Consider the following 25,257-nt stretch of genomic DNA (forward strand, 5'->3'; position numbering starts at 1 on the left):
TACGGGGCTGATAATGGGAGGAAGGGGGTGGCTGAACGTGAAATAGGGTTTAGAAAAAATGGAAGTGGTGATGGTTAAAAACCATTTTAAAATGCGTACGGAGAAGAACAAAATATATGTAAGAAGATAAAAGAAAATATAATGCATGCTTATAGATAATGTTTATTTTTTTAATATATAAACAATTATATGGAAAAACTATATACATATTGTAATTAAGTGATTTAAATCTAATTGTTTCATCCAAAAATAATTTTACGATATAATATCCTTAAAATGGGAGAAAAAGTCAGGACAGACAGGACAAGAACGTTAAATTATAAATTTAATAAAAAATTAAAAAAAACGTGTTCTGCCTTTCCCTTTTGTCGTTTCTTGTTTCACCAAACTCGACCGACGACTAGATTTGATTTCCTCGCACTGTTTTGGTTGGGCCGGGCCCAATTCCCCTCTTTTTTATTAAAAAGATTTGATTTCCTCGCACTGTTTTGGTTGGGCCGGGCCCAATTCCCCTCTTTTTTATTAAAAAAAAAAAAAAAAAACCTAATTTAATGGGAATAAAATCTCAGGCGAATATATTCAATATTTATTCTGAGGTAGAACTAGCCGTTCTTTATCGAATAGCTCGCACTTTGAACTAAAGCCATAACTTTTTGATATATGTTCTTAGCATCGACCAATGATCAAAAGTATATAGATCCACGTTTCATCTTCTTCATCAATCTCAGCATACTGAGTGGATCATCAAAAGCCAAGCAGACAGCAGAAAGAGAGGCCAATAATTGAATAGAAATCAAGTTGGGTGTTACCAGAAAACCCAAAAAGACAGACCCATATATCAATATCATAAATTTGGAACCATATAATTCCAGAAAAAAGGGAAGAGACATGGAGAAAATTCATGAACAACGCTGATTCCAGTAGGAAACTGGGCGAAGTTGAAATCTTGAGGAGATGATTGAACCAATCTGTTGCCCAAAGTGGGAAGAAGTCGATGTATGTGTTGTCAAACCGATTATACACTACAAACGTGCTGCAAATTAAGTACAACAGTGAAAATATAGAAGTTTCTGCCTGTCTTTTGGCCCATCGACTCATTTTTGTGCAGTATTCTTCCTCATTTTCCATTTTGAATACCTCCCCCCGGACTCCCCTTCACCATCAAAATAAAAAAAAAGAAAAAAGAGAAAGAAGAAAACGCAGCACCATTCTTCTTCACTTCACAGATACAATAGTGTGTTGAAGCTTTGCAATCTTCTACAATTACTTTATCCAGAGAAAATGAGTCAAATGCCTGCATCAATTAATCTTTAAATCAAATTCAGATTGCAGAGGAACAGCTAACACATCATGAGCAATTCATGTTTCCATTTACCAAATCCAAAAAATGCGGACGAATACATAATCAGCAAGGCCAAACTCACTCATCTTCAAGGCACAAACAAGTTTCATCAACCTCTTAAACTAGTAATCCGTCATAGAAATACTGAAGGGAAGTAGCATGACAGAAATTCTCACTTCCCATGACCGATAAAGAAAGTTCAAAATTCTCCCTCTCTCTCTCTCTCTCTCACCCACACTATGTAAAACAGACACTCCTCTATTCAGAGCAAAAAAAATGGTGGGCAGAAAATGGAGGACAGTGCTCAAGGGAATTGATAGTTGCAGGTGAAGCAAACAGGAGGCTAGAATTTAACAGGCTTTTCCACATTTCTGTAATAAACATTACTGGAAAAAAATCATTTCTAGTTGCAACATACCAGTTTAATCCAAAATTCACTTTGCTTACCAGACAAAAGCAGTGTACATTACAATATTTTGTTGGAATTCATGAGATCATTAAACAGAAATTAGAAAAGTTATTTTAATAGAAGTGGGAAACCGCTGAGATCGAACGTTATAAACCAATTTGGAAAAACCACACAACAATGCATTTATGAGGAGAAAGTGAAATATATCAGCTGACCTTGGTTGACGACTAATAATAATTAACCTACAACCATCACATTTTTGTAGTCATCGTGAACTTATTAGCTTTTTTCTCTGCAGGCTTTAGAATCTGGAAAGAGCACATCAAGTTTTCATCGACACTCATCATTGCACCAGCATTATCAAATTCACCGCAATAGTTGGGGGCTGAGAATATTGTGACAAGTTGCCTGTCGGCAAAAAATTCATAACCATCCTCCACAACCTAAATAAAAAAATTGCACCAGAATGAGAACCAATTAGCAATGAGTCACAAGAACAAACTATGACAACAAAAAGGGGAGGGGAAGAAGAAGCAGCAACCACCTGATGAGCACGACATACGAGATCCAGATCGTGCTTGGATAAAAATTCTTCCACCTTATCAGGACCAAAGGTGTAAGAGACTCCTCTATCATTCATCCCCCATCCTTTGACATCTCTACAAGGATCTGACCAAAGCAAATCACATAACAAACCAGTGTCTGGGATAGGTGTTGGCCTGCCTAAGCTTCTTATTTGATCCAAATTTGTAAGATCGGGGGAGAGACCACCATGCATGCACAAAATTTTGTCATCAATAAGAGCAGCCACGGGAAGACAGTTAAAACAATCAGTAAACGCCTTCCAGAGTCTCACATTAAACCGTCGCTTACATTCATCATAAAACCCATATATCCTATTAATTGAAGCACATTCATGATTTCCTCTTAAAAGGAAAAAGTTCTCAGGGAATTTGATCTTATAGGCAAGCAAGAGACATATTGTTTCTAAGCTTTGCTTGCCACGGTCCACATAGTCTCCTAAAAACAGATAATTGGCACTAGGAGGAAAACCTCCATACTCAAAAAGCCTTAGTAAATCACTGTACTGCCCATGAATGTCACCTGAAAATTGGAACAGTACACAAGATTAGAAGACCTAACACCATAACAACGTGATAAGAACATCAAGAAAGACGAAGCTAATATATATACTCATAGCTCAAGGAGCTCGATAGTGAACTTGTATTGAAATCATATCAAACACCATCTTCTGTTAAATACTTCGAATACTCTCTTACAGATTAGACGGTACAGGAATTACAAGCAAGTAAACACTGTAATTGCAATTGAATTTAGGTTTTAAAGGGACTGGTAGTTTGCCATTTCAAAACACCAGTTCTAGTATATTTTTCAGCAGTTAAAACCATCATGGAGTAGATTGTTACATAGAAGACACAAGGTCTGACTGCAGCCCCAATAGTGGAAGTGGCAAGAATTCTTCAGGCTAATTGAAAGAACATTACAACAAGAACAAAGAAAATCAAAGAAGATTTGATAAGGAGAACGCGAAGACTAAGAAAGAAAGCATAATATATATATTTTCCAACGGCCTGTCCTAAATTTGGTAAGTTAAGCCATTCCACAAAGTTCCATCAGAAAATAATAAACACAAATTTCATGTTCTCCTTCTAAAACTGGGATTGAGAGAGAAGTTTTCATTTCAAATATATCTAAAAACTAAAACCGGCACAAGCTTCGAAACAGAGTTAACAAACAAATAGCAAGCTCCCCAGCTCTAAAAACAATAATATGTACGACGACAACGAAGAACAGAAATTTTACCCAAGGAAATAAGAACAGCTAAAACATCACAAAGATACAATTTTTGTACCTATTAAGATTATCAGTTAAACGAAGGAAGAAGAAGAGAGGAATTTTTTGTAGCTAAGCAACAAAAAAGCTCACCGCAAATTTTGATAGGGGCTTCAAGCTCGAGCAAATTGGGCTGCTGGATAAAAATCTCTCTGGAAGCAACACAAAGTTGTTTGATCTCATTCTCAGACAGCTGAACTTGCTTGCCCGGACGAGACGATCGGACTTCGGTGAGCCGTCTAATTATGTCGTCCAGTACAGCGGAGTCAATACTTCCCTGTCCTTGCGAGGCCATTAGGGTTTAAGATTCTCGGATCCTCTTCCTTAAATAAAAGAAAAGAAAAAAAACAAAGTGCAGAAAAACCCTAGCAATCGAAGAACCCCAAAACCAGCAAGAACTTGAAACGCCTTTCTAATTTTTCCTTCTTTGTATTTTCTTTCTTGGTCGCCTCTTTGCGATTTCTATCTTTCTATAATTTCCTCAAACAAACAAATAAATGAATAAATAAATAAAAGTATTTTCTCGGAAAGCGAGAGATTAAAATAATATATTTTATTTTTGTCCAATGTTATTATTATTAAAATAATATCTACCTCCGATGTGGTGGTGGAGCGGCACAGGACACAGCTGCCGTCTATTAGCGGTCTCTTCTAATTTAAACTATTTTTATTAAATTTTATTACAGAAATTATTTTTATTTTCATTTTCATTTTTATACGGTTTCTTGTCTAAGTGTCAACCCTTTGAACATGACTTACAAGTTAAAAAAAAAATTAATTGAGAATATATAATGAAAAATATTTTTTTAAAAATAAAGACAAAAAGAATTAAAAAGAATGATGATGATGATGATGATAATAATAATAATAATAATAATAATAATAATAATAATAGAAGAAGCTGCAACCTGGATCAAAAATCTCTCATTTTCCACAGAAACAAACAGAAGAAGTTCAGATAGAAACTGAAGAGCAGCAGTCTGAGTTACTTTTCCATCTATAAAAGAAAAGGGTACCTCTCTATTCATCTTGCCTGATACAACAAAAACTCTTTTACTGATTTTTTTTTTTTTTTTTTCCCCAAAATGGTCGTCACAAGATCAATTAGAGCAACAACTTCTCTTGTTGTAGTTGCCTGAGATATTAGCGACGTTGATGGTGGTGCCGTGAGGGAGGCCGGGGGTGGAAGCGGCCTCCTGAGCGGCCAAAGCTTTTTTGCTAATGATGTGGTAAATGTCGAGCAAAATGGTCTGGAAAGCCTTCTCGACGTTCAAGGCCTCCAAGGCTGAGGTCTCGAGAAATGACAGCCCTTCTTTCTCTGCTAAAACCTGAGCATCTTCGGCCGAAACTGCCCGGAGATGGTTCAGATCGGCCTTGTTTCCGGCCATCATGATCACGATGTTGGAATCAGCATGGTCTCTCAGTTCGCGTAGCCATCTTTGGACATTGTCAAAGGTTTGTCTCTTGGTAATATCATATACCAAAAGTGCACCCACTGCTCCTCTGTAATAAGCACTCGTAATGGCTCGGTATCTCTCTTGCCCTGCTGTGTCCCATATTTGGGCCTTCACTGTCTTCCCCTCTACCTGTTTCAAACCAATTCTAAACAATCATCTAATTGAATACAGACTCCATTTCTTTTCAATTTCAAAAAATATGAAAACAAATCATTCGACTTCCTCCATTGTTCATGTCCACCCTACACCTGATTTCTGTATTCAAATTTAAACTCTCTAGGTTTAAATCCAGGCAACAAAAATGTGCGTTAACATCCATCGTTCAGATTCGAACTTGTAAATGAGGAGAAAATCTTCAATCCAGGCTAGTTAATACAATTATGACAGCGTTCTTTGATTTATTCGAGTTCGTCAAACTTCTCGAGTTGTTAATTAAGTAAGGATGAAGGATAGGAAGTAATTGATTGATCTATGAGGAGGACAACACAGTTAATATACTAACATGGATATGACTTTGATTTGAGTGGGAAAAAAGGAATAGAAAATGGCGGAAGCGTAGCCAACCTGCAAAGTCCGCGTAGCGAATTCAACTCCGATTGTTGACTTGGATTCCAAACAGAACTCGTTCCGCGTAAACCTGGAGAGAATATTGGACTTTCCAACGCCAGAATCACCGATCAACACAATCTTGAAGAGATAATCGTATTCGTGATCCACCTTGTAAGCCATTTGATGAAACTCCTAATCAAATTCCGAGGCTAACACCTGCCAGATCCAACAACAAACGATTCAGAAGAAATAAACGCATTAGCAATCGCATTTTCTGAGCATAACGCCTTGGAGAATTGGTTTGATTGTGGAGAAATGGTTAGGGTTGAAGACGATAAAAGAGAAGAAAAACAAAAAAATAAAAATGGAATGAAGAACTAACCATAAAGAAAAAATGGTGAATAGATAGATAGGGAAGGGAGAGTGGTAATTGGATTAGGAATTTTTTGAAATTTCTTGCAAATTTTATTAGCGAGTTTTAAGGAAAATGGCGAAAAACAAAACCAGGGATTTTACTCAATCAATGAAAACAAAACCGTATAACGGAGGGAAAGGCACTGAAGCCGGCCCTTCCTGTGGCTCACACTTGAATATCACTATTTAAAATAATCGGTCTTCATACCAACGACATGACGTTCTTCAAAATGGACAAAATACTAACCTCACCCTTCAACGACGAGTCGGATTGAAACCTTGAAAGAGATAATAATAAAAAATAACTCGCGCCGTTGCCGGGGATCGAACCCAGGTCACCCGCGTGACAGGCGGGAATACTTACCACTATACTACAACGACTTATTGACCTTTGTTACTACAAAATTTATTAGATTTAATATTATAGATTTTAAGATTATTTTCCTAATCGAGAGAAAACTATTAAATAATAAAAATATAATATAAAACAAATGTTATATTATATTTTTTGTGAGCTGAAGAACAGAGCTCTCTATATTGGTGAAGAACAAATGATAGCAATTCTAGAAAACCACGTTTTATCTGTTGGTTGGCTATTTGGTCGTGTCAGCGAGTAATTTGCTGCAGTTTATGACATTTTGATCTGCAGAAGAGCTCTTTCTCTGTTCTGAACTTTCATTAACAACAATCTTCTGAATTGAAGCAGGCCCTTCAATTGAATTTGAGCAAGTTTTCGCTTTCGTCTCGACACCGAGATAGTTCGTCAAGGCTCTTTTTACTCCGAACCCACGCCGAGGAGGCTTGCTATTATTGTTGTTGAGGAATGACGCTCTCTCAGTCTTGGCAGGACTAACCATTGGAGCTGGCGAAAAGCTTGGAGTAGTGGATGTGAGTTTGTATGGAGTGCTTGAGAAATGCACCGAGTAAGCAGCCTTCTTGTGACCGACTACGTTAACCGTGGCGACCGATGTCAGCCTACCCGAATGCTTAGTTAAGTCGTCCACGTAAAGCAAATCGTCGATTCGAGCAATGATGTTGTATGCTATACTCTCTAGAACCCTTGAGTAGCTTTCAAGAATGGACTTTCCAACATCCTGAAAACTTGGAGATTAGAAATGGATCATAAATGAGAAAGTGGAAGAATGAATGTTGTTGTTACCTTGTTGAATTGGATCTTGCTAGTGTCTAAAGTAGTTTGTGTTAGAGTAGGAAACCGCTGCTTCAAAGAATGCAAGAACCCCTCAGCTCTTTCTGCTAAAAACTCTCTTTTGTCACCATCAATCATTAGGTCCTTCACCATCTCCCAAGATGATCTTGCCGAAGAACGAGTTGGATTGAGTTGGGGTTTCGAATGAGCTCGACGTCGCCAAACGTAGATAGCAGCCTCCACACGGTTGGCAACGTCAAGAGCGACATGATCCGAGGATAAGTCGAGGCAGTCAAGCAAGTACTCAGACGAAAAATGCTCCGACGTAATGTACCGATATATAACATCTCCTAGACAGGCTCTCCCATTCTGAAAACAAAAGCTTTAGGATCATGCAATTCTTGAAAGTAAGCTGTTTTACACAATGGCATCCAAACCTTAGGAAGAGTCTCCAAGTAAGATTCAGGAACCTCCATGTCATTCAAAGCAATGTTGTTAATGGCCGTTACAGCTTTCAATATTTGGCTAGTACAATCTCTAGTATGATGCAATTGCTTCCTTGAATCTACACCAAGACCGCCCACCGGGACTCGGGGCACTGGAAGCCACCACTTCTCCTGCTGCCTCTGAACTATCTTCCGAAACGAAGACGATCCATCGCCATCGGAAGATACAATGCCTTGATCGACATACCAAAACTCGGTGTCCGTAAAACTCTCTAGAATTTCCTATAAACAATGCCAAGGTTATCCTAAATGGGAATTGAATAGCATAATGTGCAGCAAAAACAAGGCCAATCTTACAAGCAGCATATTGTCCAGTTTTCTGAGAGCTGGAAGGTTGATGAAGATATCAGATCTTGGCCTGGACGTCATAACCTACAGAAGAAACAGTGAATATCATTCGCACCAAGCCAACAGAAACTCATGATACCAATGAACCAATGTGAGATCTCGCGTCGGTTGGCGAGGAGAACGTGTAAACCTCTCCCTAATAAACGACTTTTAAAACCTTGAGGGAAAACCCAAAAGGAAAAGTTTAAAGAGGACAACATCTACACGCGGTGAACTTGGGCTCTTACAAATGATATTAGAGTCAGACACAGAACAGTGTGCCAACAAAGACGCTAGCCCTCAAGGGTGGTGGATTATAAGATCCCACGTTGGTTGGAGAGGATAACAAAACTTTCCTTATTAGAGTGAGGACATCTCTCACTAATAAACGCATTTTAAAATCTTGAGGGAAACCTAAAGAGTACAATATCTACGGGCGGTGCGCTTGGACCGTTTCAACCAAACAAGTAGAAAAATTACCTCCAGTTTGGTTCCATCAGGGAATGTTTGGAAAGAGGGGATTAATTCAACTATGTGGCCACTGACACAGAGAAGCCACTCCATTTCTCTTCTCCACATTGATTTCTTCTGAGTTGGCAAGGGTTCAAGTCTCCAAAGTTGCCCAAAAATGGTGGCTTCAAGTTGCACAAACAACAGAATAAATACCCATGTAAACAGGAAGAACACAAAATTTCATAAATGAAAGCAAGAGAGAGCTTACCACAGAGATTGGTAATGGAATTTGAGATGGCCAAAGCAGTGGAAACCCCTTTTCCAGAACCTGACATGTCTTCTCCAAGCAACAGTTTTGCAAACCTCTCCTTCATCATCTCCATCTCTGTTCAAAAATTTAAACAAAAACCCCATCAAAACATACCAAGGAATGATTTCGCTGAGTCCACAAGAAAGATGATCGAATCAAACTAACCCGAAACTTTAGGGACCGTTTTGTTCAGCTTCGAACTATTGGAATTGGGGTTTTGTTCTCTGGAGTTGGAAGCTTTGGAAGGCTGAGCCTTGCGAATCGGCCAGCCGAGTTGGGGCGGTGAAGAACACTCCACAGCCTTCAAGTCGTCGGCGGAACTGTCGGAGCTGGACCTGCTTGAGCTGCTCTCCCCAGATACAGCACTGGACTCTGTGAACGACTCTGTTCCAGCTCCATTAGAACCAAATTTTCGAGCTTTTTCCATTTTTGAAGCTCAAAAGGCAAAGAAAATAGAGATGGAAGAAGATGATCAAGAGAATTGGTGAAGTGGGTCTGAAAAAGACTTCATTTTTTCACTGTTTCTTGCTTCACTTGTATCAGAAAGATGAGGAGAGAAGATTTTGATTTCAAATTTGTAGCTCACTCACTTTCCCCAAATTTGATTTTAAAGGTAAGTGCCAGAGTGGCACAGAACAGGCCAAGGTTTAAAAGAAATTGCTGCAATCTTAGCGTCGATGTCAACTCCCCTTCGAATTTTGAATCCGGTTTCACCTGCCCCCTCTGATCCAAACTTCAAATTTGAAGAACTTCTGATGCTGTTTGTACTTTAAAATAATTTAAATTAAATTTACAAGTTTAATAATGGAATTTCTTTTCAGATTATTTAATAGGTGAACAAATTTTAAAGATGTTCAAGATATTACTTTCATCAAAAAGTAAAAAAGAACTAAAGTTAGCTTTATTTTGAAATGTAACTAACGGTACAGTGACTTTATGTTATACCGTTGTACCGACGTCTTCATTGTTTTAGATTTGTAGGGTTCGAAAAATTATGACTTTCATTTGAAAGCCTAGTCTCCCATCATACTACAATTCTAAAGTTTCTTCTCGGTGACTAATAAGTTGAAGCATATACTTTTTAATTTGAAAGGAGAGTATGTTATGAATCACGGACCTCCACGATAGTATGATATTATTCACTTTGAGCATAACCTCTCTCGTGGTCTCACTTTTGGTTTTTCCAAAATATCTTATGGAAATGGTGTTCCTTGTTTAAAAAATTAATGATCGTTTCCCTAACGTTGTTTCTAACCCACAGTGATATTTTTCTGTTTGGGCTTCCCCACAAAGTTTCAAAACGCGTCTATTAAGAATATTTCGTTTTCTACTCCAACTGATGTAGAATCTCACATTATTCAACTTGGGAAAGTTTAATCTCGAGTTTCGCGCTTTTTGGACTAAAAAAAAATAAAGTCTATGCATAAGTTTATGTCGATTTCCCAGCCAAAAAAAGGAGGTGTAGATCCACACTAACGCCTGGTTTGGATGTCCGATACAAATTTGTAGCCGTTTGAGATGGGAAATCCTTGACTTTTGTGGCTACCTTTTCCCTCCATTTGCATTTCAATTTTGCTTTACCCCATACCTTCAGCTTTGAGCTTAGAATGGCGTTTCTAAAATATAAAAAAAAAAAAAACCCATCCCAAAAATTCTCTCTTTTTTTAAGGTATGTACTCAATGTTACGGTATCTCTATAATTAAATTTATGTTACGTTATAAATTTTATATTTATAACAATTCTTATGTAGCCATAGTTTGAGAAAACTTTGTAAAGAATTAGAAACTATTTGCACACTAGACAATCTTAAATAAAGTGCCAAAAATCTGGTGTTTTTACATATTCTCTGACATGTGGGTTGATAAAAACCATGTTGGATATGAAACGAGTTCGAGTTGAGTCTCAAGTCCATAGGCTTAGATGGTAGATGAGGGTTGGGTTGGGTCCGGTCTTTGAGTGGACTTATTAGGAATGTATAGGAATTGAGTTGAGTTGGAAAAATCTTTTAGATCAATATAAAATTTTAAGTTGGTAGGGCCGGTGACAAAAATAACCCTCACAGCCCAATCCAACCCACCACTTTGATTATGGGTTGGACTAAGATGGTTTGTGAATTTTTTTTTTAATTTTAAAAATTATACTTATCTACTATACACTCTATTTTCGGATTGATCGAGTTGACTTGAAAAAAACTATGTCTAACTGGAGAACCGTCCCAAATTTTCAATTTTAAAAAAAAAATCAACCGAACCTAAGTAAAAAATATGTCAAGTGGTATAAATTTTAGGGTGATTAGTGTTTAAATTATAACAAAAATTTTAAATTATGATTAATATTATAATTATAACAAAAATGTTTACATAAGATGAGTAAATTCTAAAATTTTAGATTACAAATTTCATGTTTCCAATCTCCATCCCGTCGCAGCTCGCGGCTCGCAGCCACAGCGAAAGCGCTATTTGCTTCTCTGCTCTCCGATCTTCCTACAGGTATACACATACCAATTCATTTCATTCTCTTCTCTGATTTTCATCTCTACACCGGAAATAATTTCAAATCCATTGGGATTTTGAGATCCTTCCAATTCTAGGGCTTCCAAACAGAGGGTTTAAGGATTTTTGCCTTTCTTTAGCATTAATTTCTTGGTGAATGGTTTAATGTAAGTTTCTGTGCGTCTCCCACGTTCATTTCTTGTCTCTGCTTGTTGCTACGACGTTATTTATGTTGGTTTTTTAGCGTAATTTGAGGAGAAAGAAGGGATTACAACATCGTGCAGAGTTCATAGAAAGAAATTGAAGTAACTACTGTAAATGTCTGGTATGGTGACATCGAAACCTCGTGAGTTTCAAGGCCGCTGAGTACCACATTCATTGTGTGGCTTAGACCACTCTTGCTAACTTAGAGATTGATGCATATAAACATCTTCTCGAGGAGTTCCTTAAAGAAAAACCTTAAACAATACCTAATTGGCAAACCGCCCAATTAAAGAGGCGCCCACAGCCAAATTATCATGTCTCTTCAATAGGTTAAATAAGCTTTACAATGAGCTTATAATTAGGTTGAGGATCTGGTTTTCTGCAATGCAAGTACTGTATTCAATGACTTGGGATCAGAAAATTGAATGCCCGTCCATAGGATTAGGATGTGGAGCACAGGCCATCCATTTGAGCAGGTGAATGTCTTTCCGATGGCAGTGCAGAACCTTGTGCAGCATGGTTTGAATGACTCCAAGTCTTTTGGAATGCTACAGAAGTTTGGAGCTTATAGTTAATGTTAGTTAATTGCTGTAGTTTTTGCATTATAACAAGATGGATTTGTTGCAATTCTCTTGGTGTTTGTTTCATTTAAGCTTCACAAGCAAGTTCGTGTGATGCTAGAATGTCCTGCCCTTAATCCTCCGTTCCAACATTCCTTACACAAACCCCCTTATCTTGTATGATCAAAAGCACAGCAGTCAGCAGACAAGAACATTGTCAGTACAAAGGATTCCCCAGACAAGAACAATGTCAATGGGAGCTGGGAATTGGACACTACTACTAGAGGCTTGTCTGGTTCAATGAAGATAGGTTTGTTGCTCCTCGAGGATTGAGCTTCTCTGGAATCTCAGGAGGCAGAACAAAGTCATTCAAGGGGCTGCTGATTGGCCTTATCTACGCAGCTCAATATTCAAGACTTCCTCTCTTGAGAATATCTACCCTATTATTCTTAGTTTTCTCTAGATGATGCTCAACTTAGACACGTTGAGGCGTCCAAGTCATTGAACTGTAGAAGTCAAAATAGCGGTGAAATTACTTTCTTACAAGTGATTTGATTTATCGATAGGGGCCCTCCCATACTATAGGAAGTTGTTTCTTGGAATGTCTTCGTCCAAGCACAAGTTGACCATTGATTCAATCAATCTTCACTAAAAAATCAAAGGGACTCACCTAGCACGAACTTAGTTGTTTGTGTCCACAAATTTTAGTATTTTTATATGAAAATTAAATTATATAAAAAATTAGAGTTAAGCATGTGTGTGAATTTTTTAAAATTTTATTGATTTATTTATTTATACTATAACATATCTCAATATAGATAGATATAAATCAATTTAATATATTCTGTATTATTTTTTAAGTATATATAAAAAATTATCATAAGTTAGTAGGTTTTTGTTTCTATATTTTTGTCGAGAGCGACGGCAGCATTCGATTTTTGTGCTTTGCTTTTTGGCGGGAGTTTTATTTTTCTATTTTCTATTTATTTTTTTACTTAAAATCAATCCCAGTCTTGGCCCCACCACCACAGGCCACTAATGCATCTCCCACGCGCTCTTTCCTTCCCTGGCTTACACTCTCCAGTTCCTCACCCCCTCCATAGATTGTCCGGTTTCGCGCGTTTCAATCACGCGTCAACGAGAGCATGTGGTCGTTTGTTTTAATAAAATCCCTGATGTTGACCGGTCTTTGTATCTTTTTTTCTAATCTCTGTTGTAGCCACAACCATACACAGCGATCCACTATTTTTCCCCCCATTAAACTCTGACGTATATATTTTCGTTAAATTAAAAACTTAAATCTTTTAGAGAAGAAGCTACTAAAGTGTCCATTAATGGTGAAGTTTATAGGGATATGTGTGGCACTGTGTAAATTTTAAAATGAGTATACAAAAATTCAAATTACAGCCTTTCCTCCGAGATTTTATTTTTATAATTTTTGAGTCTTAACATTTTTATTAATATAATAAAATGTCGTGTGTGTGTATATATATAATTTATATTATTGGTTATTACTGGGGTCGTTGTCGATGTCCTACTACTACCGGAGCCCGTGTCCTTTTGGGCAGGTAAACCTGTTAAGTCCCCACCCTCCACATTCAAAATTTTATTTTGAAACCAAATTTGGCGGGAATTTGATCAAATCCAGCGGATACTCCTTTTGGGGTCCGCTACTTTATCCACACCCCAACAAGAAAAATAAAAAATACAATAAAAAGAAAAAAGGAAGGCCGTATCCGTTAAAAGAGAGGGGGACGGGGAGAATAGGGGTGGCAGTTAAAGTGGTGAATGTGTATTGGTGCCACGTCAGAGATTCAGATTGTACATACCGATTAAGGCTGGGGATTGTGTTTGGTTACCCTTTGTGGCACCCATCTTGTGTGCCACCCACAGATTTTATAGGCGCCACTTCACTCTACGCTTGCCCTGGTCCCACATCTTTGAAAATAAAAATACGTTTTTGTTTTCATTCTAATATTAGATGCAGCAGTTTCTTTTTTTAAAATTATTTTGAAAAATAAATAAATAACTAATGGGGAAATTGAAAAAAAGGAGGTTAAAAGGGATAGAAAATGGTAAATTTGGAAAGCGCGCAGTTAAAAAAAGATTTAGGACATAAGGGAAACCTTGTTCTGTTTGTGTCTCAGTTTTGAAGTTTGAATTTGTCAAGTGTTCCCCCAAATCCAAATTTGAAGCGTTGTTTCTACTTCCTAAACATTCCCTCTCTTCCTTTCATCCCTTCCTTTGTAGCCTCACTCTCTCTTCCCCTCCTTATTTAATCCTCCTCTCCCACCCTCTTCCTTTCCCCAACTTCCTCTGCCCTCCATTCCCACCTCTCCCATGGCGCCCACTTCCCTTGAGCCCTCTCTTTTCACCTTCCCCACTGAGTTCCCCTACGAGTCTGACTCCTTTGCCTCCTTCTCTGACCTCAACTCCCCCTTGGAATCGGCTGTTAGCTCCACCGACTCCACCGATAGCAGCGGCAGCGACGACGATGATTTCTTTGAGGGCTTGGCTCACCAGTTTGCATGGACCTCCCTCTCTGAAACTGACAAATCCACATCTCCCTCCTCCAAAGCTAACAATTTTGAGGTACCCTTTAATGAGATCTTCGTTTCTACCTATCTTTTGGGTGTTTCGATTTGTTCCTGATTTCACTTTTTTTTTCATGGGGTTTAGAAGAAGTATGTCAAAACTGGCTCTCCTCAGTCGACTTTGAGCGGAATAGACACATGGTTACGCTCTGAAACTCCTTCTCAGGTGCAATCGCCTCCCTTGGCGGTTTCTGGGGCTGTGAATGATGCTAGAGCCCTTGTACATGCTGCTGCTGCCATAGAGGCTACTAGGTTGAAGATGAGCCGCGGAACAACTCTGTTTCACTCTAATGTCCCTTTTGCAAGGGGATTTGTGGGTGCTCGATCTTCTGTTCCTGTTGAATCTGTAAATGAAATGGGTTATGGGCTGTTCTTGAATCGTAACTGTGACCGGAATTTGGCATTTGCGGCGCAGGTAAATTGTTACCAATGTTCTAAACCCAGCGTTTTAACACTTGTGTTCTCTTTTTTTCATTATGGGTCGTCTTACATTTCTGAGATATTTAACTCTCCTGTTCTACAGGCGCAGCAAGTGAAGCGGGATCTGGTGTTGCAAGCTCTTAGTGCCTCTTCTTGGGGAAGACAAGCTAAGGTCGGCTGGTCGGCTCAGCCACACTGGAAGCCAGAGTTTCAGAACAGAGAGGGAACTTTTGTTGATGTAAGGGGCCGGTGCAGTGGGGGCAGCGGCGATTTCTACCATTCCCCATGGCTTTCGCCACCCCGACATCAGCAGCCAACGCCCAACGCCTCCGCCGCCACGCGTTGCATTCATCCCGGCAGATCTGGCGTGAAAAGGGCTTCCTCCGGAACCGGCGTTTTCTTGCCTCGCAGATATGTGAACCCTTCAGAATCCTTTCAGAAAAAAGGTATCTCACAACCTCCCTTCGTCTTAACAATCACATGGGTTTCTTTTGTTTTTAACTCCATTGTCTATTCAGGAAGCCCAGCCGTTCGATTTCCAGAGATGAGATGCCCCATTCAAGCCCCACTAAACGGTTTCCTATCGCCAGGCTTCAGTAAGCAAAAAATTCCCCTAATTTTCACTACATGGCTTAAATTCAAACTCGTTCTAATGGGGTTCTTACAAATTACAGATTCCATTTCATCCCGGAGAAACAAGCCGGTTCTGCCACTGCCAAGGAGTTTCCGGGGAGAGGTAGCCATAAATCAAGAGCAACTTCACCTACCTCAGGAATGGACATACTGATGTTGGCGAAGCAGACAAAGAGTAAAGAAGATGAAATTGTTTTGTAGGGTTTAGGGATAAAGAAAGATTGAAAAGGAAGGATTTTTGGTAGTAGGAGGAAGCAATAAGTCTGTAATTCTGTGGGTTATAGTGTGATTTTAGATTAAAAGTTTTGTTTTGAGAGAGGGGAAAACATGTATAACCCTTTATACACTACTCTGTCTTGTATTAATGTCGAAGCGATTAAGGAAATGGTTTAATAAATAATAAGAGACATATGTTGGTTTTTGTTACATTAATTGCATCAATGTGTAATTTTTCAATAATAGATTCTATTATTAAACTTTATTTCAAATTTAAAATCGAAATAATGTTGGCAGTTTTTAGTTGTTTGATTGACAAATTGAGTGGCGGGACATTTAATTCAAAATCGTCGTTTAAATAATTGTCGTCCACAACACACATCATTAAAATGACGACCGAATTTCATAAATTTTAATTTTTTTCCATCGGAAATGTGGGAAGGGTCCCACACAATACAAATGTGGGCCCCTTTTTATTTATTTATTTTTTTCTTTTGTAGTGCTGTTTTATTTTTTAGACCTCCGATTTGCTTCTATTGACTTGGTCAAACGCTGTTTCCCCCATTTTATTATTATATATATATATATATATATATATATATTGTGTGTCAGATTTTTGAATTTTGAATCCGGTGTGTCGGTGCCACACATGCTGCTGACTAGACATGTTCATAGGTCTTGCTTTCCTGTCTCTATCCCCGTCACCGAATTATTTTCTTAATTTTCTATTTTCTTTTACAAAATTAAAAGAATATCATATACATATAATTATGGAACTTTAAGAAATTGGCCCATTGGACACTACAAATACACGTGATACCAAACCAAAGCAGAAGCAGTAAGGGTGAGAAATGAACGGCGGCTCCAATATGCAGCTCATCCTGTTTCCTCTGCCGTACGAAGGCCACATGAACCCCATGCTTCACCTCGCCCAGATCCTCCATTCCAAGGGCTTCTCCATCACAATCATACACATACAGCATATCAACTCTCCCCACCCTTCAGACTACCCCAGCTTCACATTCCGCTCCATTCCCCACGGCCTCTCCGGCAGCGATGTCACCAGCAGAGGCGTGGTAGAGATCATAACTTTGGTGAACGACGGTCGGTGTGTTGAGCCCTTACGGAAGTGCGTGGCGGAGTTGGTAGCGGCAAGCAACATCGGGTGCCTGATCACGGATGCTCATTGGCACTTCACTCAGAGCGTGGCTGATGAGTTTCAGATTCGGAGAGTGGTTCTGAGGACTGGGAATATCTCTGCATTTTTGGCAATGGTTGGTCTTCCTGATCTTCGTCGAAACGGCCTCTTGCGTTCTTCGGAAGATCCATTACCCGATTTCCCACACCTCAGAGTGAAAGATCTGCCGGCGGTGAAAGCCCAATCTCCGCTTCTTATTGAACAACTCTTATCTTCCATTTTGATTCAAACCAAAGCCTCCTCAGCCCTCATCTTCAACTCCTTCAATGACCTCGAACACGAGCCCCTTCTCAGATGCCGTCAACTCTTCTCCCCTAACCCAATTTTCCCACTCGGACCTTTTCACAAACAGCTTCCACTCACACAAACTTCCCTTCCTCCTCAACCCCCTCACTCCTCTCTCTCTTGGCTCAACACAAAGCCCCGCAAATCAGTCCTGTACGTCAGCTTCGGCACCCTCGCCACCATCGACCCACATGAGTTCGTTGAGATCGCGTGGGGCCTGGCGAACTCTAGTTACTGCTTCTTCTTGTGGGTGGTCCGGCCGGGGATGGTTAGTGGGTCCGAGTGGCTCGAGTCGCTGCCGGACGGGTTCGTGGAGATGGTGGGTGAACGGGGATTGATTGTGAAATGGGCGCCGCAGAGGGAGGTACTAGCCCATCCCGCGATTGGGGGATTTTGGACGCACAACGGTTGGAATTCGACGATTGAGAGTATATGCGAAGGGGTTCCGATGCTGTGTTATCCTTGCTTGGGGGATCAGATGGCCAATGCCAGATATGTTAGCGACGTGTGGGGAATTGGATTGCTGTTGGGCGATAAACTGGAGAGAGGGGAGATCGAGAAGGGGATTAGGAAGTTAATGACAGAGAGGGAAAATGGTGGGATTTTAACAAGGGCGAAGGATTTGAAGGAGAAGGCCGATTTCTGTATCAAGGAAGGCGGCTCCACATTCCAATCACTGCAGAATTTAGTTGATTTTATCCTCAACACTTAGAGATAGCAATGAATTTAGTCGATTCTGAATCGCCCCCTGTATGTAAGAGCTCTTGACAACTCGAACATCAAATCCGACACGTATTCCACTAATCAACAAATTAATCCGACACTTGTAGAGTTCTCTCAGATCAAACAAACGGCGATACTTTTCCCTCGCACGCTATAAATTTCCCTTCCGTTGTCCCACCGCTTGTATTACTTTCATTCTTGAATTCAAGGCCATGTCGTTAATTCCTAGTTTTCTCAGCGGTCGGCGGACCAACGTGTTCGATCCATTCTCCCTGGATATATGGGATCCATTAGAAGGGATGCAATTTCCGGGGAGTCTGACGAAGGTTCCATCTTCCGGCGCAGGCGAAACGACGGCGATTGCAAACACTCGGATCGACTGGAGAGAGACACCAGAGGCTCACATATTCAAGGCGGATCTCCCGGGGCTGAAGAAGGAAGAAGTGAAAGTGGAGGTTGAGGAAGGGAGAGTTCTGCAGATCAGTGGAGAGAGAAGCAAAGAAGAAGAGGAGAGGAACGAGAAATGGCACAGAGTGGAGAGGAGCATGGGGAAGTTCATGCGGCGATTCCGGCTGCCGGAGAACGCGAAAATGGATGAAATTAACGCCAAAATGGAAAACGGAGTGCTGACTGTGACGGTACCTAAACAGGAGGAGAGGAAGCCGGAGGTCAAGGCCATCGATATCGCCGGATAGTGTTGTTTGTGTATATTTCGTGCTCTGTTTTGCGCACTGCTTTGATAATGTCAAATAGCCTTCTTCCCTTTGGTTGTGTAATGTAAATATGGAGTGATTTTCGTTTTCCAATGGTTTTAAGAACTGTGAACAATCTTGTAACATATCTAATGGAGTTCGTATGTATATTACTTTCCTTACAATTTATAATTTGAAACGCATTAACCCGTCTAATTAGTAAAAAGTCCTTATTTATATGCATATAAACCATGGATTTATGTACAAAATTTCAAAAATTGAGTTTCATCTTTAAGCACTTGACCACGAATCGTCATCTTGATCTTGATCTTCATCACTCCGGCTACTCCCCTCCGATTCATCATCATCAACGGCCGCCACTCTCGACGGATAAATCCTCGAACCAGCACCAGCCGAACGCCGCCGCATCGCCAACGGAAACTTCTCGTCACTCGCAATTGCTCCAATTTCTTCTTCTTCCTTCTTCAAATCACTGGGAGGCAAGAAGAATTCCATCGACAAACCCTTGATATTGAAATCAACCTCTTCGATCTTCCAAATCTCTTCCATCTTCGTTTTCGAATGCCCCTCGGCACCATCACCAAATCGAGAAAGTGAGACAGTTGTTTTTCCGGCGTGTGCAATGTTCACGCCGTCGATCGTTCTGTAGTCCTGAATTGTCGACTCCATTGTCGTTTCCCAAAAGACGTTGTCGTTTCGAGATCCGCCGGTTTTGATCCGGAGGAGATGCGAATCTTCCAGATGCACGAGGAGGCCGGTTCTTTGGCTGAAATATCCCCAAACCGTATGCCGGATTATTTCGACACCGCTACTACTTCTTGCCCTGAGAACTGAAGATTCCGCTTCCAGTTTCAGAATGAAGCAATCTTCGCCGTTCATCGTTTTCTCGCCGATGCAGGTTGAGTTTGAGAACAGAGTCGCCGTCGATTTTGGATCCAGCCCCTGTCAAAAACGAATCTTGCTTACGTCACTAAACACCATTCCGCGTATTTGGGCCATTCGGCCCATACATAATTTTCGTATTTTTAATTTTTTAATTCTTTAAAATTCTAAAAGAATTTATAATCTTACTTAAAATGGACTTTTGAAATATAAAAAATAGGTTGGTATGAGTTATGACTATTTATGAAAATAACCGTAAATTAATTAATTAATTAAATAATAAATTGTTTTTAAGAGAAGATTAAAGAAAATAATACTTGGCCTCCATATTGGTTGTGAACTGAGTTTTCAAGGTGTGGTGTAGCCGACACGTTTAAGCGCTTTCCACTAAATACGCTATTATTCGGTGTGAAATTAGGTGAAATGAAAATTCCGCTTCAAAATCTTAGGTACGGATTCACACTTTAATTTGCAATTAAAAAAAAAAAAATTAAAAAAAGGGATGAAATTTACCTGCAGGAATCGACGTAGGGGGCGAGGAGGCCCACGAGAAGCATGAGAGTGATGCCATGGAGTCTGTCTCCAAGCCACTTTACCGTCGCTGCCGGCGCTGATTTTACAGCCGGACAGCATCATTTCCAAGCACCAAAGATCCGGCCGTTTCTGCCAAATTACAAAACTACCCATTTCTCCGCTGCTAATTCCGCCTTTTCCGTTCTTCGCCTTCATCGGTTTGCCGTTGAAACACCCTTCACCGGAAGTGAACTCCGACGCCACCATCTTCACCTTCCCCATGGCGTACATACTATCAATTGAGTTTAAAGCATGCTCCCCTCCCACTGCGGCTATATATTGTTGCACTATGTACTTCGCCATCGACGCCTCCTGTTTAACCCCAAAATCATTAATGGGTGAATGAGATTTCAAATGGGTTTTCAAAAAAAGTGATAAAGTTGAGATTTTTGTACTTACAATGGGGTTGTCTTTGATGTTGCGAGTAATGGATTGATGATGAAAAGCGATGGGGAGAGGGATTAAGGGAGCGCCGACGACGCCGAGGAGGAGCTGGATCTCGGCATTGCGACCACCAAACAGAGACGCAATTGAAGTAAGATGTGAGGGTTTGTTATAATAACTGGACTTAACCCATGACTTCATAGCTTGCCATGAGATGGCGTGGGATTTGTAGGTGGGGCAAGAAAACATCTCCTCCGGAATGGGAACCTCAAGAACAGTGTCGAGACCGTCTTCCCGGTCGAAGTTTGGACAGAGCTTCCTCATTGGAGAGAAAGAGAGAAAGAAAGAATGGATTTTTCTTTTGGTTTGGGTATGAGTGAAGGAGAGAAGAGAGGAAGAAAAAGAAGTAAAGGAAATGGAAGACCAACCGACCGTGGCCCCTCGTTGCAACGTGGTCCGCTATGTCGTGTTTGCACGCTCTGTCTCTCCTCTGTTTCTCTCTTTGTCTGTCTTTGGAAACTTAGTCTGTTGGTAACTTATACCATTTAAAATCCCCAAACGCCGACGTTTTCCCATTATTATTATTCTTCTTAATTTACCAACTTCATCATTACAAAATTTGCTCTTAATTAATTCATTTTATTATTATTATTATTGATTAATTAGAGGCTTAGTTTGGTTTGTAACTCTACTAATTTTCAAGTTAATTACTAATTACAAGAATATTCAGATGTTTTGAAATTGATTGATGTGGTCTATGTTATCACCAGATATGGAATTTAGTTGGAATTTTTATATATATTTTTTTCCAATTTTCTAAATTAATATTAGTCAAAATCTCTCCTTTTTTGGTATATATATCATCACAAATTATTTATATACCTTAACAAAATATGGGAAAATATTTTTCTTTTCATTATGAACAAATTTGACTTTTCCTATTTCCATACAAAAAAAAAAAAAAAAAAACATTCGAGTATTTATCGATCTAAATTTAATATAGTTCCATACATTGTTATATATATAATTAAATTAAAAAAACGAACTTTAAGTGTAATGAACTCATATTTATTATAATCACGAGTCAAACATTCTCTTTCACGGATTATAAAGTTTTGACGTGTTAATTAAATTAAATTCCTTCGAATACAAAACAATGGCACTTTGCGAATTTTCACAGCAGGCAGCAAACACTTGAACACTCATTCACGTTAAAAAGTGGATAAGGTTTTAAGGAAGAACATCCCCCCTCCCCCCTCCCCCCTCCCCCCCTTTGAATCTCTAACCCCATCCGACATGTCGACGATAGATGCACTACCGATGCCGCAGCAAGCGGCCGACATTCAAATATGTGTTTGGACGACGCAGGGCGGTCGGTCAGTGGTTGTTACAAACACACAACCGTAATCTATAATTATCATGAATCTTGGTTTGGAAATTTTCTCGTTTATAATATATAGTTTTAATGTGCGGCGGGTTGGGATAAGAGACAAAAAACTATGGTATATATTCCATGAATTCGAAAATCAACGCATAAATTATTTATTTATGGTATCAATAATGGTGTGCACGTTCTCATGTATGCAAAATCTGATACGGGCAGATGTTTTTTGGACCCTTACTTTCATTTTTAGCTTTTTATATTATTTTCACTCAAATCTCTTTGGTTCTCTGAAATAATTTCAAGAAATAAATATGATGAAAAAAAAAAAATAGACATTACAGTATTAGGACAGTCACCGCCAATCACGGCATGTTCTTTGCAGCTCAATCCGACCAGAAAAGATGAAGAAAAAAAATCCAATCTTTATCTAATTTAGTTCTATGTTTTGGTGAATGGATCTTAATTAAATTCAAATTCACTTTTTAATAACTTTTGAAAATCATAAACCACAAATTTAGGCGCTTATTAACTTAATAATGTTGAATAATGTTAGAAAATAATTTACACTAACCCCAAATAATGTAATGTAAGGTATGCTATTATTATTATTCTCAATAATAGAATATGATACAAGATCCGTTGGTCACATCTTGAAAAAAAGAACCAAACATTATTAAATGAAATATATTGTTCGAAACTTTATGCTATTTTTGTAGATTTTGTTGAAGATGATACATGAACCAAAAACATTTGTGGATGAACCTTATTTTATGTAATTGATTTGATCAAAGGTTTCTGTTATGACATAAATTAATTTTTGTTTGTCTGCTGAAACCAGAAATCCGATTTTGTTGGTAAGGAAGGAACCACATGTCGGAATCTAAACAGGGAATTATCCAGCTAGGCTGAGTGGTTCCGGCATCTTTTCGAACATCAACTGATTGTGAAATTCATCATCCAACAATCCAACCTGTCTGTCTGTCTTCAGTAAGCTATTTTAAGAAAATACACAACAACCTTAATAACAATATACAAACTTACAGATGCTTCCATTTCAGGGAGCTTTCGAGCTGGTAACGACACGATATAGTCGAGCTTTCGAGCTGTTGCAGAATGAAGAGATAGATGAAGCTTTTCACTATGAGGGTATTTTGAAGTGAAACAGCCATGATATGACAAAGGCAAAGACCATGCAGGCGAGTAAGAAATTCAGGAACCTATGGCCCTGCCAGAAGTTCCGAGCCTCTGTAGAGTGTGGTGGCACTACCACAGCTGCTGCTGCGGTTGCTGTTGTTGCGTCGTTTGAGTCGTTGCGTTGCTCTGTCGAATCAGGTTCATAAGTAGCAGTAACATTGTGTGCAATTGATCCACAGATCTCACATGTGCTGTAACAAATTGCAGATGGGTAAGTGCAACCCAAGCAAACATATCTAATAGAACAGCATGAATCAAGAGCAACGGATAGGGAGGTTTCCACACTCTTATAGAGAATACTTTATTCCCCTCTCCAACCGATGTGAGATCTAACAATCCACCCCCTTCGGGGTCAGCGTCCATGCTGACACTCGTTCTCATCTCCGATCGATGTGGGATCTCATAATCCACCCCCTTTAAGGCCCAGCATCCTCGCTGGCACACCGCCTAGTGTCTAGCTCTGATTCTCTTTGGACTTTGGAAGATATTGTTCTCTTTGAACTTTCTCCTTAAGGCTTCCCTCAAGGTTTTTAAAACGTGACTGTTAGGAAGAGGTTTCCACACCCTTATAAAGAAGGACTCGTTCACCTCTCTACACATGGTTTGGTAGCAGGGCCAAAAGCAATAAAGTTCTTGACAGATCCAACTATAATAATTCAATTCTTAAGATATGCTCATTTTCAACTTATGCAGAAGATAGAGTGAAGATAGTTCTTAACTTCTAACAAACCCTTTTGACCATATAAGTGGTGAAATGAAATGAGAATCTAGTTTAATACATTTTGAACTAATAGATGAAATTGATATTGATAGCTATGCCGGAACTTGTGGAGATGTCAATATCAGTAAAACCTTAAAGAAAGCTAAGAAATGGGATCTAATCAATACTACATCAGACTAAAGCATTTGCATCTACTAGGGAAAATCAAACTTCAGTTCGTTTTGACAAAGAACCACATTTCATTTTGGCTTTGTTCTTTAGCAGGAAACAAAAACATGGATCCTAAGAAAACGCTGATGGGATTTGTAATGGCGGCTACAGATTCCTAAGAACAATTAGGCGTTGTTCAATTTGGAGGAACTTACATGTCGCCCTTGATCTTGAACCAAGCTTCAGCACAGTGCTTATGAGCAGCAGCCAAGTCATCCTTGCAAGAACAACCCAACTCAATGGGGATTCCAGATTCCTGATTAGAAGCATCCAAACTCAGATGGCAAATCCGACAATCCCTCTCCATTTTCGTCAAATGTAACTTAATCTCAGCCAACCCACATTCCAGATCCATCTCTACAGAGCACTCCGACACAGAGGATTCCCTTCTTTTCTCCGCCGCCGCCCCCACAATCTCAGCCCTCGACTGCCCCGAGCACTGCCGCACATCATTGGAGGCTAGTAAGGCGTCAGCGCCGGCGGCTGAAGTCCGGCGAGGCTGTTCTACTTCTCCTACCTCCATTGCGACAACGTGGGAGTTTTGGGTGGTCGTCATCGCAAAGACCCAGAAAGAGAAACCTCATGTAATGGCTCTGTGAGGCCAGAACCGTGAATACCCACAAAGAAAAGAGACTCCCATCAAGCAAAAGAGTAGAAATTCGGTTTAGGGTGGATTTTGCTGTGATAATCAGTAATGGCGTGAGAAGTAGAAGCAACTGCGGTGGGTGTCCCTATTTCAGCTGCTTTGTTGGGTGTCCCTATTTCAGCTGCTTTGTTGGGTGTCCCTATTTCAGCTGCTTTGTTGGGTGTCAGTGGCGACGTGCAGGCTATAACAGTCGCAGAGCTGCAGAGGGGAAAAAGACGAAGAAATATTTCGAAGACATCATTACATAATTCAGGGCGTTCGTATGGATTAAACTAAGACGCCTAATTAAAGTTTGTATGAAATGGGAGTATGTTCAATTTTGGAACAACTTCAGTCCAATCAACATCATTGAATCTTAATTGATTTAAACTTATACATAATTTGAGATGTTGAAGGCAGAAGCCTGAAGAGTGTGAGAAGCAGAGGCATCAACATCACCATCACCATCATATTCAT

The 25,257-nt window shown here is 39.6% G+C and overlaps 8 protein-coding genes, 1 long non-coding RNA gene and 1 other non-coding gene across 13 annotated transcripts; 4 read left to right on the plus strand and 6 right to left on the minus strand.

The window, feature by feature from the left end:
- Nucleotides 1-898: 898 nt before the first annotated feature.
- LOC111445282 (serine/threonine-protein phosphatase PP1 isozyme 4) lies at nucleotides 899-4,068 on the minus strand. Its single transcript, XM_023083565.1, has 4 exons — nucleotides 3,699-4,068; nucleotides 2,296-2,855; nucleotides 1,967-2,194; nucleotides 899-1,294 (listed from the first exon to the last, which is right to left on the minus strand). Exons 1-3 carry the CDS (start codon nucleotides 3,898-3,900, stop codon nucleotides 2,003-2,005), a joined length of 954 nt encoding a protein of 317 aa, XP_022939333.1. The 5' UTR covers nucleotides 3,901-4,068; the 3' UTR covers nucleotides 899-1,294; nucleotides 1,967-2,002.
- Nucleotides 4,069-4,509: 441 nt separating this feature from the next.
- LOC111444743 (ras-related protein Rab2BV-like) lies at nucleotides 4,510-6,190 on the minus strand. 2 transcript variants are annotated; one of them, XM_023082767.1, is made up of 3 exons: nucleotides 5,994-6,190; nucleotides 5,627-5,827; nucleotides 4,510-5,191 (listed from the first exon to the last, which is right to left on the minus strand). In XM_023082767.1, the coding sequence occupies exons 2-3, from the start codon at nucleotides 5,789-5,791 to the stop codon at nucleotides 4,706-4,708; spliced, it is 651 nt and encodes a 216-aa protein (XP_022938535.1). In that variant the 5' UTR covers nucleotides 5,792-5,827; nucleotides 5,994-6,190; the 3' UTR covers nucleotides 4,510-4,705. The 2 variants fall into 2 exon arrangements, with proteins under 2 accessions (XP_022938535.1, XP_022938534.1); XM_023082766.1 differs by lacking the exon at nucleotides 5,994-6,190 and having other exon boundaries at nucleotides 5,627-5,986.
- Nucleotides 6,191-6,334: 144 nt separating this feature from the next.
- On the minus strand, nucleotides 6,335-6,406 carry TRNAD-GUC. Its single transcript has one exon. It is a non-coding gene; the product is annotated as a tRNA-Asp (tRNA).
- Nucleotides 6,407-6,503: 97 nt separating this feature from the next.
- LOC111445541 (rop guanine nucleotide exchange factor 5-like) lies at nucleotides 6,504-9,478 on the minus strand. The gene is made up of 7 exons (XM_023083985.1): nucleotides 8,934-9,478; nucleotides 8,727-8,843; nucleotides 8,486-8,640; nucleotides 7,976-8,050; nucleotides 7,610-7,900; nucleotides 7,185-7,541; nucleotides 6,504-7,119 (listed from the first exon to the last, which is right to left on the minus strand). Exons 1-7 carry the CDS (start codon nucleotides 9,193-9,195, stop codon nucleotides 6,619-6,621), a joined length of 1,758 nt encoding a protein of 585 aa, XP_022939753.1. The 5' UTR covers nucleotides 9,196-9,478; the 3' UTR covers nucleotides 6,504-6,618.
- Nucleotides 9,479-11,167: 1,689 nt separating this feature from the next.
- On the plus strand, nucleotides 11,168-12,622 carry LOC111445543. Its single transcript, XR_002710870.1, has 2 exons — nucleotides 11,168-11,258; nucleotides 12,216-12,622. It is a non-coding gene; the product is annotated as an uncharacterized LOC111445543 (long non-coding RNA).
- Nucleotides 12,623-14,188: 1,566 nt separating this feature from the next.
- On the plus strand, nucleotides 14,189-16,124 carry LOC111445542. Of its 2 annotated transcripts, none has more exons than XM_023083988.1 (5): nucleotides 14,189-14,617; nucleotides 14,708-15,034; nucleotides 15,143-15,485; nucleotides 15,558-15,635; nucleotides 15,714-16,124. In XM_023083988.1, the coding sequence occupies exons 1-5, from the start codon at nucleotides 14,366-14,368 to the stop codon at nucleotides 15,824-15,826; spliced, it is 1,113 nt and encodes a 370-aa protein (XP_022939756.1). In that variant the 5' UTR covers nucleotides 14,189-14,365; the 3' UTR covers nucleotides 15,827-16,124. The 2 variants fall into 2 exon arrangements, with proteins under 2 accessions (XP_022939756.1, XP_022939755.1); XM_023083987.1 differs by having other exon boundaries at nucleotides 14,193-14,617; nucleotides 14,705-15,034.
- A 550-nt stretch (nucleotides 16,125-16,674) lies between these two features.
- Nucleotides 16,675-18,242, plus strand: LOC111445269 (UDP-glycosyltransferase 76C4-like). The gene has a single exon (XM_023083547.1). It carries the CDS (start codon nucleotides 16,740-16,742, stop codon nucleotides 18,081-18,083), a length of 1,344 nt encoding a protein of 447 aa, XP_022939315.1. The 5' UTR covers nucleotides 16,675-16,739; the 3' UTR covers nucleotides 18,084-18,242.
- On the plus strand, nucleotides 18,136-18,978 carry LOC111445270 (17.4 kDa class I heat shock protein-like). Its single transcript, XM_023083548.1, has one exon. It carries the CDS (start codon nucleotides 18,307-18,309, stop codon nucleotides 18,787-18,789), a length of 483 nt encoding a protein of 160 aa, XP_022939316.1. The 5' UTR covers nucleotides 18,136-18,306; the 3' UTR covers nucleotides 18,790-18,978.
- A 28-nt stretch (nucleotides 18,979-19,006) lies between these two features.
- On the minus strand, nucleotides 19,007-21,198 carry LOC111445268. The gene is made up of 3 exons (XM_023083546.1): nucleotides 20,662-21,198; nucleotides 20,203-20,574; nucleotides 19,007-19,749 (listed from the first exon to the last, which is right to left on the minus strand). The coding sequence occupies exons 1-3, from the start codon at nucleotides 20,968-20,970 to the stop codon at nucleotides 19,078-19,080; spliced, it is 1,353 nt and encodes a 450-aa protein (XP_022939314.1). The 5' UTR covers nucleotides 20,971-21,198; the 3' UTR covers nucleotides 19,007-19,077.
- Nucleotides 21,199-22,931: 1,733 nt separating this feature from the next.
- On the minus strand, nucleotides 22,932-25,203 carry LOC111444740. 2 transcript variants are annotated; one of them, XM_023082764.1, is made up of 4 exons: nucleotides 24,945-25,203; nucleotides 24,311-24,890; nucleotides 23,137-23,415; nucleotides 22,932-23,103 (listed from the first exon to the last, which is right to left on the minus strand). In XM_023082764.1, the coding sequence occupies exons 2-3, from the start codon at nucleotides 24,709-24,711 to the stop codon at nucleotides 23,169-23,171; spliced, it is 648 nt and encodes a 215-aa protein (XP_022938532.1). In that variant the 5' UTR covers nucleotides 24,712-24,890; nucleotides 24,945-25,203; the 3' UTR covers nucleotides 22,932-23,103; nucleotides 23,137-23,168. The 2 variants fall into 2 exon arrangements, with proteins under 2 accessions (XP_022938532.1, XP_022938531.1); XM_023082763.1 differs by having other exon boundaries at nucleotides 22,932-23,415; nucleotides 24,945-25,184.
- Nucleotides 25,204-25,257: the final 54 nt, after the last annotated feature.

Source organism: Cucurbita moschata, unplaced genomic scaffold (assembly GCF_002738365.1).
Source record: "Cucurbita moschata cultivar Rifu unplaced genomic scaffold, Cmos_1.0 Cmo_Scf00007, whole genome shotgun sequence".
Lineage (NCBI taxonomy): Eukaryota > Viridiplantae > Streptophyta > Magnoliopsida > Cucurbitales > Cucurbitaceae > Cucurbita > Cucurbita moschata.